Source organism: Heloderma suspectum, chromosome 6, assembly GCF_057233095.1.
Source record: "Heloderma suspectum isolate Gila_16-S chromosome 6, 16-S_ref, whole genome shotgun sequence".
In the NCBI taxonomy this organism is placed as follows: Eukaryota; Metazoa; Chordata; class Lepidosauria; order Squamata; family Helodermatidae; genus Heloderma; species Heloderma suspectum.
The window spans coordinates 53,494,841-53,508,607 of NC_139463.1; the positions used below are offsets into that span (position 1 = coordinate 53,494,841).

At 46.0% G+C, this 13,767-nt stretch overlaps 1 protein-coding gene across 5 annotated transcripts in view; it reads right to left on the reverse strand.

Moving 5' to 3' along the window:
* The window catches only part of FMNL1 (formin like 1), a 181,476-nt gene that overhangs the window by 102,040 nt on the left and 65,669 nt on the right, over positions 1-13,767 (reverse strand). For 4 of the 5 annotated variants that reach the window (XM_084804350.1, XM_084804349.1, XM_084804354.1 and 1 more), the window contains exons 3-4: positions 5,678-5,761; positions 4,108-4,181 (exon numbers count right to left, since the gene is read on the reverse strand). In XM_084804350.1, the coding sequence (XP_084660476.1) occupies positions 4,108-4,181; positions 5,678-5,761 (158 nt within the window). Of the gene's footprint in view, positions 1-4,107; positions 4,182-5,677; positions 5,762-13,767 lie in introns of those variants that run through there. The other variant, XM_084804352.1, reaches the window with a different exon arrangement.

A 13,767-nucleotide genomic window follows, 5' to 3' on the forward strand; every position in this document is an offset into this window, starting at 1 on the left:
GGAAATAATATTTCCTCTCTACTCTGCACTGCTCAGACCTGATGTTTCCCGCCTCCCAGCTGAGCAGAGCAGAGCAGAGCAAGCTGCTCCAGCTGGTCCAGGGACTACAGAAGCAGGCAAGCTCCCAGAGAGCGAGCGAACAGAGCGAGCGAACAGGGGGAGCAAACAGGAGTTGGCCAGGGGAGGTCAAGGGGGAGGCCCCTAACATTTTTTTAAATTATTTTTATTTTTTAATTTTATGATGTAGTAGTAATGGGGGACTTCAATTTCCCCGATATTTGTTGGGAGACAAATTCGGCAAAACATGGTCCCTCCAGGAAATTCCTGACTTGTGTGGCGGATAACTTCCTCCTACAGAAAGTAGAGGAAGGAACTAGAGGATCAGCTATCCTTGACTTGATCCTAACCAACAGAGATGACTTAGTGGATAAAGTAGCAGTTACAGGAACTCTGGGGGAAAATGACCATGTTGTACTTGAGTTCTTGGTTCTAAGGGAAGCAAAAGCCGAGTGTAGTCAAACGCGTACCCTGGATTTTAGGAAAGCTGATTTTCATAAACTCAGAACAATGATCAGCAAGGTCCCATGGCAAGCGATGCTAGCGAGAAAAGGAGTCCAAGATGGGTGGGAGCTTTTAAAAAAGGAAATTCCCAAGGCACAATCACAAGCTATTCCAACAGGAAGAAAAGGTGGAAGACAACAGAAGAAGCCAATGTGGCTTCACAAAAAGCTTAGGGATGACCTGAAAACAAAAAAGGACACATATAGGAAGTGGAAAGAAGGCCAAGTAACAAAGGAAGAGTAAAGGCAGATAGCACAGAATTGCAGGGATGGCGTCAGGAAGGCTAAAGCTGAGAATGAGCTGAGGTTAGCAAGGGATGTTAAAAACAACAAAAAGGCTTTCTTCAGCTACATGGAGAAATGAAGAAATGAAGGCAGAGGAAAGAAATGGTGGTTCAGCTATTAAATAAGGATGGCAAAATGATAACAGAGGACAAAGAAAAGGCAGAGGTGCTCAATTCTTACTTTGGCTCAGTCTTCTCCCAAAAGAGGGTCTATGACCCCCCTGGCAAAGGCGAAGTACAGGCTGAAGGGGCAGGATTGCAGCTTGAGATCGACAGGCATATGGTCAAGGAACACCTCATTACTTTGAATGAGTTCAAATCTCCAGGGCCAGATGAACTGCATCCTAGAGTCATAAAGGAACTGGCAGAAGAACTCTCAGAACCGCTGTCTATTCTCTTTGAGAAATCATGGAGGACGGGGGAAGTGCCAGATGACTGGAGGAGGGCTAACGTTGTCCCTATCTTCAAAAAGGGTAAAAAGGAGGAACCTGGGAACTACAGACCAGTCGGTCTGACATCAATCCCTGAGAAAATTCTGGAGCAGATCATAAAGCAATCCATCTGGAAGCACATTGACAACAATGCCGTGATTACTCGAAGCCAACATGGATTTGTCAAAAACGAGTCCTGCCACACAAATCTGATCTCATTTTTTGATCAAGTAACCTCCCTTGTAGACCGTGGGAATGCTGTAGACATCATATACCTCGACTTCAGCAAAGCTTTCGACAAAGTGCCCCATGATATCCTGATGAGCAAACTAGCTCAAAGTGGGCTAGATGAAACAACCATCCGGTGGATCCACAGTTGGCTACAGAATCGGACTCAAAGAGTGCTTATCAATGGGACCTTCTCAAACAGGGGAGAGGTAACGAGTGGGGTACCGCAGGGCTCAGTCCAGGGCCCAGTGCTCTTCCACATTTTTATTAATGACTTGGAGGACGAGGTGCAGGGAATGCTGATCAAATTTGCAGATGGCACAAAATTGGGAGGGATAGCTAATACTTTGGAAGACAGAAACAAAATTCAAAGTGATCTGGATAGACTGGAGCGCTGGGCAGAAAACAACAGAATGACATTGAAGAGGGACAAATGCCAAGTTCTGCACCTAGGAAAAAGAAACCAAATGCACAGTTACAAGATGGGGGATACGTGGCTCAACGACACTACAAGCGAGAAGGATCTTGGAATTGTTGTCGATCACAAGCTGAAGATGAGCCAACCATGTGATGTGGCTGCAAAAAAGGCAAATGCTATTTTGGGCTGCATTCATAGAAGCATCGCTTCCAAATCCCGGGAAGTACTAGTTCCCCTCTACTCAGCACTGGTTAGGCCTCATCTGGAGTACTGTGTCCAGTTCTGGGCACCACACTTTAAGAAGGATGCAGACAAGCTGGAGAGGGTTCAGAGGAGGGCAACAAAGATGATCAGGGGACTGGAAACAAAGCCCTATGAAGAGAGACTCAAAGAACTGGGCATGTTTAGCCTTGAGAAGAGAAGACTGAGGGGAGATATGATAGCACTCTTCAAGTACTTGAAAGGTTGTCACAGAGAAGAAGGCCAGGATCTCTTCTTGATCATCCCAGAGTGCAGGACACGGAATTATGGGCTGAAGTGACAGGAAGCCAGTTTCCGGCTGAACATCAGGAAAAACTTCCTGACTGTCAGAGCAATACAACAATGGAACCCATGACCTGGGGAGGTGGTGGGCTCTCCCACACTGGAGGCCTTCAAGACGAGGCTGGACAGCCATTTGTCAGGGATCCTCTGACTTGGATTCCTGCACTGAGCGGGGGGTTGGACTCGATGGTCTTGTAGGCCCCTTCCAACCCTACTATTCTATGATTCTATGACCTCACCTTGAATATTGTGTCCAATTCTGAACACTACACTTTAGGAAAGATTCAGATAAATTGGAACAAGTTCAGAGAAGGTTAACAAAGATGATCAGGGGACTAGAAAGTAGAAATTAAGTCCTATGAAGAAAGATAGATGGAACTGGGTATGTTTAGCCTTGAGAAGAGAAGACTGAGGGCGGTGGGGGCGGGGGATATGATAGGTGGTATCTCCATCCCTGAAGGTCTTCAAGGAGAGACTGACAGCCATCTGTCAGGGATGCTTTAAACTGGATTCCTGCACTTAGCTGGGGGTTGGATTCCATGGACTAAATGGCCTTCTGACTCTATGATTCTAATTAAGGTTCACCTAGGGCAGTAAAATAGCGCACAATACCTCTGACCATCGTAATGCTGCTGCTTCTGAATTGCTGCCATAGCAACATTAATACTACAGAAAACATTGGTACCGTTGTTTTAAAAACCAAAAATAGACCTTCTGTACAAAGCCCTGAGGATGCCCTCTTGATTTCTCTATCTCTGTGTCAAACCTGGACATCAGATGATGTTGAAAGGCATTTTAAGTGGTGGCTCCTGAAGTTGTAGGACTCTCTTCTTTCCTAGAGACTGACTCACCAAAGTTCTGAGTGTTGGAGAGAGTGTTGTAAATATCTTTTTTTTTTTTTTAAATGAGCTTTTTAAAAAATGAGGTTTTGAACTCTTGGTGTGTGTTGTAGTTTCTTAAAATTCAAATTTTCATCTAGATATGTGTTGTGCATCAACCTCAAACTGCAACTCATATTGAGTTGCCCTATGGATAGGGCAGGCTAAAAGCTGAATTAAATATTGAGGATAATTATACAAATACTTCCCGGCATGCACTGGGACATTTCAGTTCCCCAGCAGCCCCTCACACTTCCCCCCAAAAGGTGCATCTTCAGGTTGGGGGATTCTCTGGAATAGCATCTAACCCACCATAAAGTTGGCAGTCAGAAGGAGGGATTAACTTAATTTAATTTTAAGACCTCAATAACCCAAGTTCTCTGGATTATTGCATTACAAACATAAAAGGGGTAAGGAAAGTCCCCACTGCACGCATGCAGAAGTGCTTTGAATCCTGGGCAAAATGTGCCTCCCCTCTCCTTCCGGTAGGCAAAGCACACTCTGGGAATAAAAAAATGAAGCATTATGAAATTCTCATTTTGACACACGCGTGCTTACTGTAATTATTGTTCTATGGAAATTGTGTCTTGAGAACCACTTTGACCACTGGAAGTGGTAGAAGGCAGTAGTCAAGGTGGTTTGGGCCCCTCCAAGTCCTCAAAACAAGAGAGAGGAGAATTATCATCATTGCACACTAGTGGGGATGACCAGTGGGAGAACTAATCAGCAGATGAACAATACCGCAGCATTGGGCATGGTACTAACCCGATATAGTTTGTTCTCAGAGATATCTCTAGCTCCCGAAGAACCTGAGTGGACTCTTGAACCCGCCTCTTAAACTGTGTGAAGAAAGCAAAACAAAACAAAAATCCCCCACAAGTTAAAAGTTTGGTGTAGAAGTGACATTTCTTGCCAAGATTCTTACTTGGGTTGCTGCCAGCACATATGCAGCACTCGCATTCGTGCATTTAAATAAGGTTTCTTTGCAATAAACACTGAAGTAGGGGCCTGCTTCTTCCCCAGGTGCAGCTTCCTTATTTATTACCAGAAGGGAGGCAAGCAGGTGGTTGTTGTTGTTGTTGTGAACACGCACGCACGAAAGGGAAAGTATCCACTGAAACAACTATCAAAAGGGAGACCACTTCCCAAGATGCTGTTAATGATATATTTGGAGCCCAGTGTGTTTCAGCCAAAAAGGCATTCTTCAGGGGCTGTCTAGAGAAAACAGACAAGCCTATTTACAAAAATTGTGAAAAAATAATTAATTAGAACAACCAAAAACTATAGCCAACAAAACAAATTAAAATGACAAATTAAAAAAGACACCAAGATACAAAGATGTTTTATGCTGAGCTTCCATATAAATGATTACAGCATCTTGGGACAAAATTATTGGTAAGGGTCAAAACCATCAGCACTGAAAATAAATGGAACAAATGCCCCAAATAAAGGCTGTTACTCAAATACATGTCATGATTCAAATTTAAGAAATCCAGTTTGGACCATGGGAATTGTTGAGTTTCTTGCAGGGATACCCAGGTGTTTAAGGGCATGTTGGCCATTGACAACTGCTTGTGTTGCATGCACCTTTTGACACTTAAACATGTATACCTTATTGCTACCCAAGTTCAACCTGCAGCCCCTTTTGATACAAAATGCAGACGTCTGCCACCACTTAAGTAAATGAGGCAAACACACACTTGCACAAGTCTAAGGGAACACAAGCACTAACACATGCATGGCCAGGCACTTTGCATCCTGCCCTACTGTGCCATGCTCAGTGCTAATGGCACATCTGGGTTCCTGGCCATGAGCAGATATCAAAATGCTGCATGCAGTTGCTCAAACCACACTTGGCAAAGTCTGCAGAGATGAACAAAACTGCAGCTTGTCTGGTTTGCTGTAAATTTTGCATTCCCCTGCGAACCTTCAAAAATTGTGAATTCAATGACAGCATGCAAAATGGACGTTTCTGCTCATGATGAAGGATTCAGGGAATTCTGGCTAGAAAGAAAAGATCACACACAGCGAGTGGTCTTGTGACTTGGACGCCACTGCATTTTTACAAAAATTATCCTGGTACCAACAGAGAAATCAGGTATTATCGAGGGGAGGGGAGGGGAGGGGAGGTACAGTACAGAGAAGGCAGGGAAAAGATACATTTAGCAGCGAACCTCATGTTGATCATATGCCAAAAGGTTGCTGAACCATCCTAGTAATCTTTCATAAAAAAAATAGGATCTTCTGGAAAAAAAAATATCCTTCATATGGGGACAGGGAGAACATTGGGGGAGAAAGTAAAATACCATGACTACATCAGCCCATTAGAAGTCACCTTTCCGCTGAATCCCCCCGTGTCCAGATAGCTCTTCAGTTTCTGGATGTAGGCAGAAGGCGGGTTCTTGACCTGGAACCTTTCCTGTGGGTGGACACAGAAGTGGCAGGAGTAACAACACAGTTCTTATCAGATAAAGGAAAATGTTTAGGAGTGAGCTCCAAAGGAACAAGCAGGCTAGAAGAATATTCAGGCAAGGCTGGTTCACATGTCAGACATCTGACCTGCAGGAGGTGCTGAGCAGGCAGTTTCCAATATCAGGGGTCTCCAAGCCAAACACTGCAGCTGTTTCTGGCTCTAGTAACAGGGACAGGCAAATGAAATGTGGGTGACCTCCCACCCAGGCATCCTTTGGCTGAATGACATCAAATGACCCCCGATGGCATTTCGTCCCAGACTGGCACAACGATCCACCCAGCATGCCCTCCAGGAACCAGCTTCACTGTGCCGCACCTTCTCCCACTGGTTGGTGGGGACGCAGGGCGGGTGCAGCTGCTCAGGCTGGCTTTGCTCATCCTTTGCCTTCCCCCATGACAGGAAGGTGAAAGATGAGAGGAGCACACTCGTCTGGTGCTTGTGGGAGCTCCTGCAAGCCCCAGATGAGTACACAACCACCACTCCCAGAGGGAACCGCCCCTGTTATCTCCAATCCATGACTGGACATAACAAAGGGATCAGTGGAGGCTGGTGGCTCAGATTTCAGTGGGGCCGTGAATCCATTCTGGGTTTCAGTCAGAACCAGCCAGAACTCTAAAGGAGCTCTCCAAGCTGAAACCTATCCCCAAAACAGGTTCAGCACCTTGGATAGTCCTTTAGAGTTCTGGCTGAAACCCGGAATGGCTTCAAAGCCCCACCGAAATCGGAGCCCCCACCCTCCACTGAAAGGGATTCTTTTCCCTGCCTCCTCCCAAAGCCCCTGATAGCCTCCAGGCCAGGAAGTGGGCTTGGGGAGGGGAGTGGGCAGGCCCTGCGGTGGGAGCCCAGTTTCTGTGGGCCGGATGGGCAGCCTCCATGGGCTGGATTAGCAAGAGGCTGCCCACCCCTGCACGGGCATACGGCACTTCCTAGGCCAAAATTAGGACCATCTGAACTGCAAAAGGACAATGCACAGAGAACTGGACACTCTGGTATGCAACGCTGCTGCAGTGCATGCTGGCATGTTTCCGTTTGGCGACGCCAGGCCTTGCGTCTCCATTGTTACACCCGTGCTCCCTCACCTCATGAGCTATCCTGCGTCCCAGCAGCTCTTCCCCAGCCAACAATATGAACCCCAATGCCCTTTCCTGCAAACACATTTCTAAAGTCCAAAACAACGTTAAAATATGCCATCCAAATTAAATCAATGAAGAAATATTTGCCCACTCATGCATTGTTTAGCATAACTACAGATTTAGGAAATGGGTGGAGCTGTGAAAAGACATTTCAGGAGATCCCCCCCCACACACACACACACATATACCCTAATGATAAAAATATACAGCTGAACACTTCCAGTCCTGTGCTGAAAGTCATTCATGGCTTTTCTTCCCATGACAACCATGTTGCATCACCCTTGCCCCCAAATATGACACAATCTTGCTCAAGAACGATAGCGTGCTGTTTGTTGATCCCAAACCATGTTTATTTCCTGCTTCTTCCAATAAGGCAAGCACCCGATGCTCTTGCTTTTGAAGGCTTCTACTACAATTAGGGCACCGACTTCTTAATGGCAACCTAAAGCCTGAGCCTAAGGCACGCACACATTTAAAATTGGTTTAGGAGGCATTCCCCCTCTCTCCCACTAGACAGAGAGAGGCAGTTTTGCATTTTATTCTTAGCAAGGAGGACCTAGAAACAAAAGCTGAAAGCAAACAGATTTTCACTTTATTTCTACGCTCTTATTTACCACATTTTTCTTCCCACTCACTTCCTCCTCCTCTCTTCTCTTCTCTTCTCTTCTCTTCTGTTCTCTGACCTCCCCCTTCTTCTGGTGCCCTCAACTGACAAACCTTGCCACAACTCAAAACAAGGAAGTCCCTGTAACTATAAAACAGCAACAGATGGCTGCCTCAGGCAACTGATTTTGGGTTACATGAAAAGGCAGCAAATTTACTGTAATTTTGTTGTATTTTTACTGCCAGGGAGGGGGAGAGGTGCCTCCGGAATTTTCTGCCTTACGTATGGAAAATAACTTGACTGGTCCCCATCCTTGACTTGGAGGAGTGGTGTGCGTCTATGGCAGTTGCTACTCTGCTTTATGCTATAAAATGACTTCGACCAGACCTGCTCCAGGGACAAGTAGGAATTGTAGTTCTATGAGGTGGCCAAGGGATCTCTTGTTCAAAAAAAATAATTTGCATTTTATAAAAAAAGAAAAACAGAACTTTCCTCTAAAAGAAAGAGGTGACACATAGTTTAAACAATTTTTTTCATGCAGGACAATTAAGAAGAAAAACAGTATCAGAAGAGAAAGCAACCAGGTAGCCCCCAAAAGTAAATTTTACAGGAGGTTGCATGATTTATTTATTTATTCAGTCCATAAGTCACCTGATCGTCAAAGCTCTCAGGGTGACATGCCTGACAAATACAATAAAATCAGTTTTGAAACACATTAAATATTTGATAAATTTTAAAAGCAACAACAGTAATTTAAAATAATTTTAAAAGAAGAAATAAATATCCAAGCAGCTAAAACATGGAAAAAGACAATTTTAAAAAACAGCAATACAATATCATTAAAAATAAGACAAGCAATAGTTTAACATTATTTTTCAAGGCCTTTAAAAAGGCCTGGGAGAATAAAAAGGTGGGATTCATTCTCAATAAAAGAAAAGGATGTAATTTGGCTTAGAAAGCTTCATGTTTAGCCCATTCCTTGGAGAGCTTAGCAGCGCACTCCCAGGTAAGCAGGTATAAGATTACAGCCTAAAACGCCTAGAGATCTCTTAACAGAGAATTCTTCACACCCTTCATTAAGTAATTCCCAAAATTCTTTGGGAGGGATACATGCAAGTGAAAGTGATATAAATCCAATGCGCCTTTGCAGGATTGCTATAGGGTCTCACATGCAATTGTGACATGGTCCAGTCATTATGTGGGGACTGCACCAACCCAGGTTCTTATGGGGAGTCTTTAATAGGAAATAGCTAGACCTTGCATGGACATTTTGCTTTGAAAAATCTACCCTGGGCAGTATCCTATGCTGCCGCAGCACCTCCGTCTAGTTCTGTTGTGCCAGCAGGATGCACCGTGAGTGCAACAGGAACCCGTATTTTCTAAAACCACCCCGGAAATTAGCATTTCTGGAATGGGACAGGTCAGCAGAGCTCCCTTCTGGGAGCTCTGCTGACCTGCCCTTTTCTGGAAATGGGCATTTCCTCTCATTTCTGGTTGTTTCAAAAACAGCTAGCTTCCTGTTGTATTACCAGTAGTACCCACTGGTGTGGGCACCATAGGATACTGCCCCATGTCCAAGAGAACCCTTTAAAACTAGAAAAATACAAAATACATAAATAAATAATCCAGTGGCACCTTAAAGTAACTCATTTATTGTGGTCTTTGTTGGTTCTGTTAGAGAAGATCAACACATTGTCTCTGAAGTGGCAACTTTTGAGGGCTGTTCCAAACAAATAACTCCCTGTCGAGGTTGCTGATTAACCAGAAAGCTGCCAGCCTGGCCAGTTAAAAAAACACTATGCACTGTCACCATTATTATTGCCAGATGGATTTTTTTTAATGAGGCAATGTTTTTGTTCTCCCCTTTATTTATGGCGGCAGGGATTGTGTATGTTTGAAATTTGAAATGGGTTGTGCCAGGAAGGGAGGTGAAAATGGGAGGACAATAATGGGGATGGGAAGAGACATTCCACATGCAGCCAATAGGCAGCAGCCTCCAATTTAAGCATCCAGCGCAACCTAACAGTCAGCAGTGCTTGTTGCCCTGACAGCATAGCCCCGCCCACCCTGCCACAATTGGCTGCTATTCAAGGGGCCTTGCTGTAGTCGCGTCAGCGGTGACAGCGGCCTTAGCCCAGCCCACCCATTTGGACCCAAGCAGAGTAAGCCAATGGGGCTGATGTAGCAGTAGCTTTGCCCCTTAGAATCATAGATTCGGGAGGGGCCATTGAGCCCACTGAGTCCAACTCTCTGCTCAGTACAAGAATCTCCTTTCTCTCTTTGACAGCGTAGGGTAAGTTTTTAAGCGGTCCTGGGATTTCTATTGTTAATTGTTTTTATCGTTTTTGTATGTAAATGGTTTTTCTATTATGTTTTCTATTGTATTTTTAAGGTTTTAATCTTTTGTAAACTGCCCAGAGAGCTTTGGCGACTGCATGGTATAGAACTGTAGATGCTGCTGCTGCTGCTGCTGGATCACTGGAAAAGGAATAAAAAAATAAAACTGCCAATAAAAAGGTAAAGGTGTCCCCAACCAGTTGTGTCTGACTCTAGGGTGTGGTGCTCATCTCCATTTCTAATCAGAAGAGCCAGCGCTGTCCGAAGACGCTTCCGTGGTCATGTGGCGGCATGACTGAACACCGAGGTGCACGGAACGCTGTTACCTTTCCCGCCGAGGCGGTACCTATTTATCTACTTGCAATTTCTTGCTTTCGAACTGCTAGGTTGGCAGAAACTGGGACTGAAGACGGGAGCTCACTCTGTCACGCAGCACTCGGGTCTCGAATTGCTGTCCTGCTGACCTTCCGGTCTGCAATTCAGCGTCTTAACCACTAAGCCACTGCAGCCCCAAACTGCCAATAGCATTATGCATTCTATGGTGTGACCATGCTTAGAATACAGTGTACAGTTCTAATCTCCACATCTCAAAAAGGATAGTGTGGAGCTGGGAAAGGGGAAGAAAGGGGCAACCAAAATTATCAAGGGGATGGCGCAACTTTCCTGTGATGAAAGGTTAGAATGTTTGGGGCTGTTCAGCTTAGAAAAAGGGTGAGTAAGGGGAGACATGACAGAGGTATGCAAGATATGGAAAAAGTATAATACTAGAACACAGGATCATCCAATGAAGCTGAATGGTGAGAGATTCAGGACAGATAGAAGGATATACTTCACACAGCACATTGTTAAACTATGGAATTTGCTACCACAGGATGAAGTGATGGTCACCAACATGGATGGCCTTAAAAGAGGATTAGATAAATTCATGGAGGATGAGGCTATTAATAGCTACCAGTCACGATGAATATGTATATTACCTCCAGGATCAGAGGCACTATGCCTCTGAATATCGGGCACTGAGGAACATGAGTGAGATGATGCTGCGGTGCGCATGCCTTGCCCGTGAGCTTCTCATAGGCATCTGGTTGACTGCTATGGGAAACAGAATGGACTAGATAGGCCTTTGGTCTGATCCAGCATGGCTCTTCTTAAAGCCAGGATTAGAACTACCACCAACTTTCACCTAAAGCAAAACATTTCAAGGCAAATTCCTGCTCAGGAAAATCATCTCATGGATTTCAAGGGAAACCAAAAAAGGTTCAGTAAGACTAGCAAGATTTCTCAAGGGGCATTCAGCACACCTTCGCTTTATCCCCTCGAAGCCAGCGCGATGTAGTGGTGAGCGAGTCAGACTAGGACTCAGTAGGCCCAGATTCAAACCCGGGCAAAACGCTTCTTTGGTGCCCTTGGGCCAGTCACTATCTCATACCCTACTCTACCTCACAGGGTTTTTGCTGGAGGGGGGAAGGGCCATATGCACAGTTGTTGAGCTCGCAGGAGAAAGGGCAAGATGCAAATGTAATAAAACAAATAATGACCAATAATTCTCCTTTTTCAGCATTGCAACCACGAGAACGACAGCTTCTTTGCTTAACGGATGCCACGGATTTTGAGGCAAAGAGATGTGGGCATCCCAGAGGTTTAGGTGAAGAACAGCCTAAGAAAGAAGGCAAGAGCTAAAGGGACTTCTGAGAACTGAGGTATGCAACCGGTTCTGGTCCAAGCACAGAATAGAGAGCAGGATGTTGACTGTGTCATGATGAGCAGAGTGGCATTTGCACAGGCAGGCCCTTCAGGGCAAAGCCCTCTTCGTGAGTTTTGTTTCCTCCTCTTCTGTTCTCACTGAAAGCCTGGTGTAGAATACTGGCGAATAGACTGAGCTGCCAATCAGGAAGCCCCCAGTTTGAATCTTGCCTCTGCCATGAACTTGCTCCATGAAGATGCTCTGACTTGGATTCCTGCATTGAGCAGGGGGTTGGACTCGATGGCCTTGTAGGCCCCTTCCAACCCTACTATTCTATGATTCTTCCTGTGCTCGTATTGCTGGGCTCCCCCTCACTTGACTGAACCAGAACCTTCTCTCTCAGGAGCTGGTACTCCACATTTTCCACTAGCAACCACACACCCTTCCCTCCCCTCTTTCTCCACAGGCACATACATGCATTCAATGGGGCATTTATATCTTCACAAACCAGACATTTGCAAGAAGGCCATTCGTATTTCCCACACACACTCCCTGCCACCATCTGCATGATTCATGCCAACTGAGTGGAGACCCACTTTTTTCCTCACCTGTTGCTCAACTGCATTGGTTGTGATTCACAACAGACACTGACAGGACCTAATTCACAAGGGCCTTGTGACCTGTTTTCACTCCAGCACTGAGCAAGGAGTGAGGGACAGCCTTCTCCTTCCCCACTGCCCACTTGCTCAGCGAACACCTTAAGATCACTAATGGTTTCTGTTTCAGAAACCATATACCCTGTGGCGGAACAGTCTTAGCGCATCTGTGAAGGACTGACTCAACACAGTCATCTGCACAGCCCACGGTGAGTCACCCCGCTCCTCTCTTTCTGTCTTCTCAGCATCAATCACAAACCTGTTCCTTTATTTACTGAGAAATATATAGTTTCACAGCACAAGTGTTAGGGTGGAAACTGAGCCCATAGAGCCCCAGAGCAGTTCTGATTCTGAGGAGGAACAGCAATCTGTAGGAGAGGAGCTCGCTCATCTCTCACAAGCACAGCAGCTGGCAGAGATTCCTCCTGCCAGCATTCCTGGGATAGATAGTGACCCTGGCAGTGAGAGAGTGCTGGAGGGGGGCTTGCTGGATGCTCGGCGCAGACGCAGGGAGCGGCAACAGATGGAGGGCATAGAAAGGAGGCGTAGTGCTCGCCTGGCGCACAAACAACAGTCGGGTCCCGAGGACCCAAGGGAAAGAGGGAGGATCTCTCCATAGCCCATAGGTTCAGAGTCTTCCCGTGGTTCTCCTTCAAATGGGGACCAACTGCCTTACCTGGAGCTTAGGCTACTCTGCTATCTTTCCCCAGTGCTGTTCCTTGCTTAGTCGCTAGTGATTAGTATCTGAAAGAGTCATAAAGGAATAAAGGAATAAAGCCTTGAAAAGAATCCTCGTCGTCTGTGTCCTGAGTTGGCTATTGGAGGGGACTGCAAGAGGCAGCTAGGGCGCTCCTGACAACAAGTGGGTGCCGTGTTTTCACACATATCTCTCTGCCAGCAGCTTGAGCTAAAAGGTGGCCCTACAATTACGAACACTCACCTGCTCCTTCATGGCTGTTGCACTGGGGGCCAAGGCCCTCCATTTTACGAAGTTAATTTAAGATATGCCTGGTAAATTAATTGAATAATCAGGGTGGGTGGGAGAGGATGCCCCTAGTAGTGTGGTCATGGATAGCGGGAGGTACAGCGTTGGGGGATTAAGGGGCCAGCTGAGGAGAAGAGGGGCTAGACACCTTATGGCTATCCCTCTTCTGCTTCTTCCCCCAACCAGATGGTTCCTGGTGGCCTTACCAGCATGCCCCCGGGTCTGGTGCTGCTGCTGCTGAATGCCAGGTCAGTTCAAAACAAAATCCCCCTCATCCATGATTTAACTGCGGATGAGGGGGCTGACCGGGCATATGTCCAGTGTGCGACCTCAGTGTGTGAACTGGGAGGGGTACTCTCTCCCAGCTGTGCCCTCCTGGGTATTTGGTGCAGCAGCACCATCAACTTGATATTTGGGGAGGGGGTGGTTGCTGTGGTCCATAGGAATTCTATCTCCCTCTCTAGGCTTCCTGTTCATTTGAGTGCCAATCTTGAGTGTTCGTACTTTGAGTTGGGTCCCTGGGACAGATTAGGGATTCTGCTGGTGTACTGCC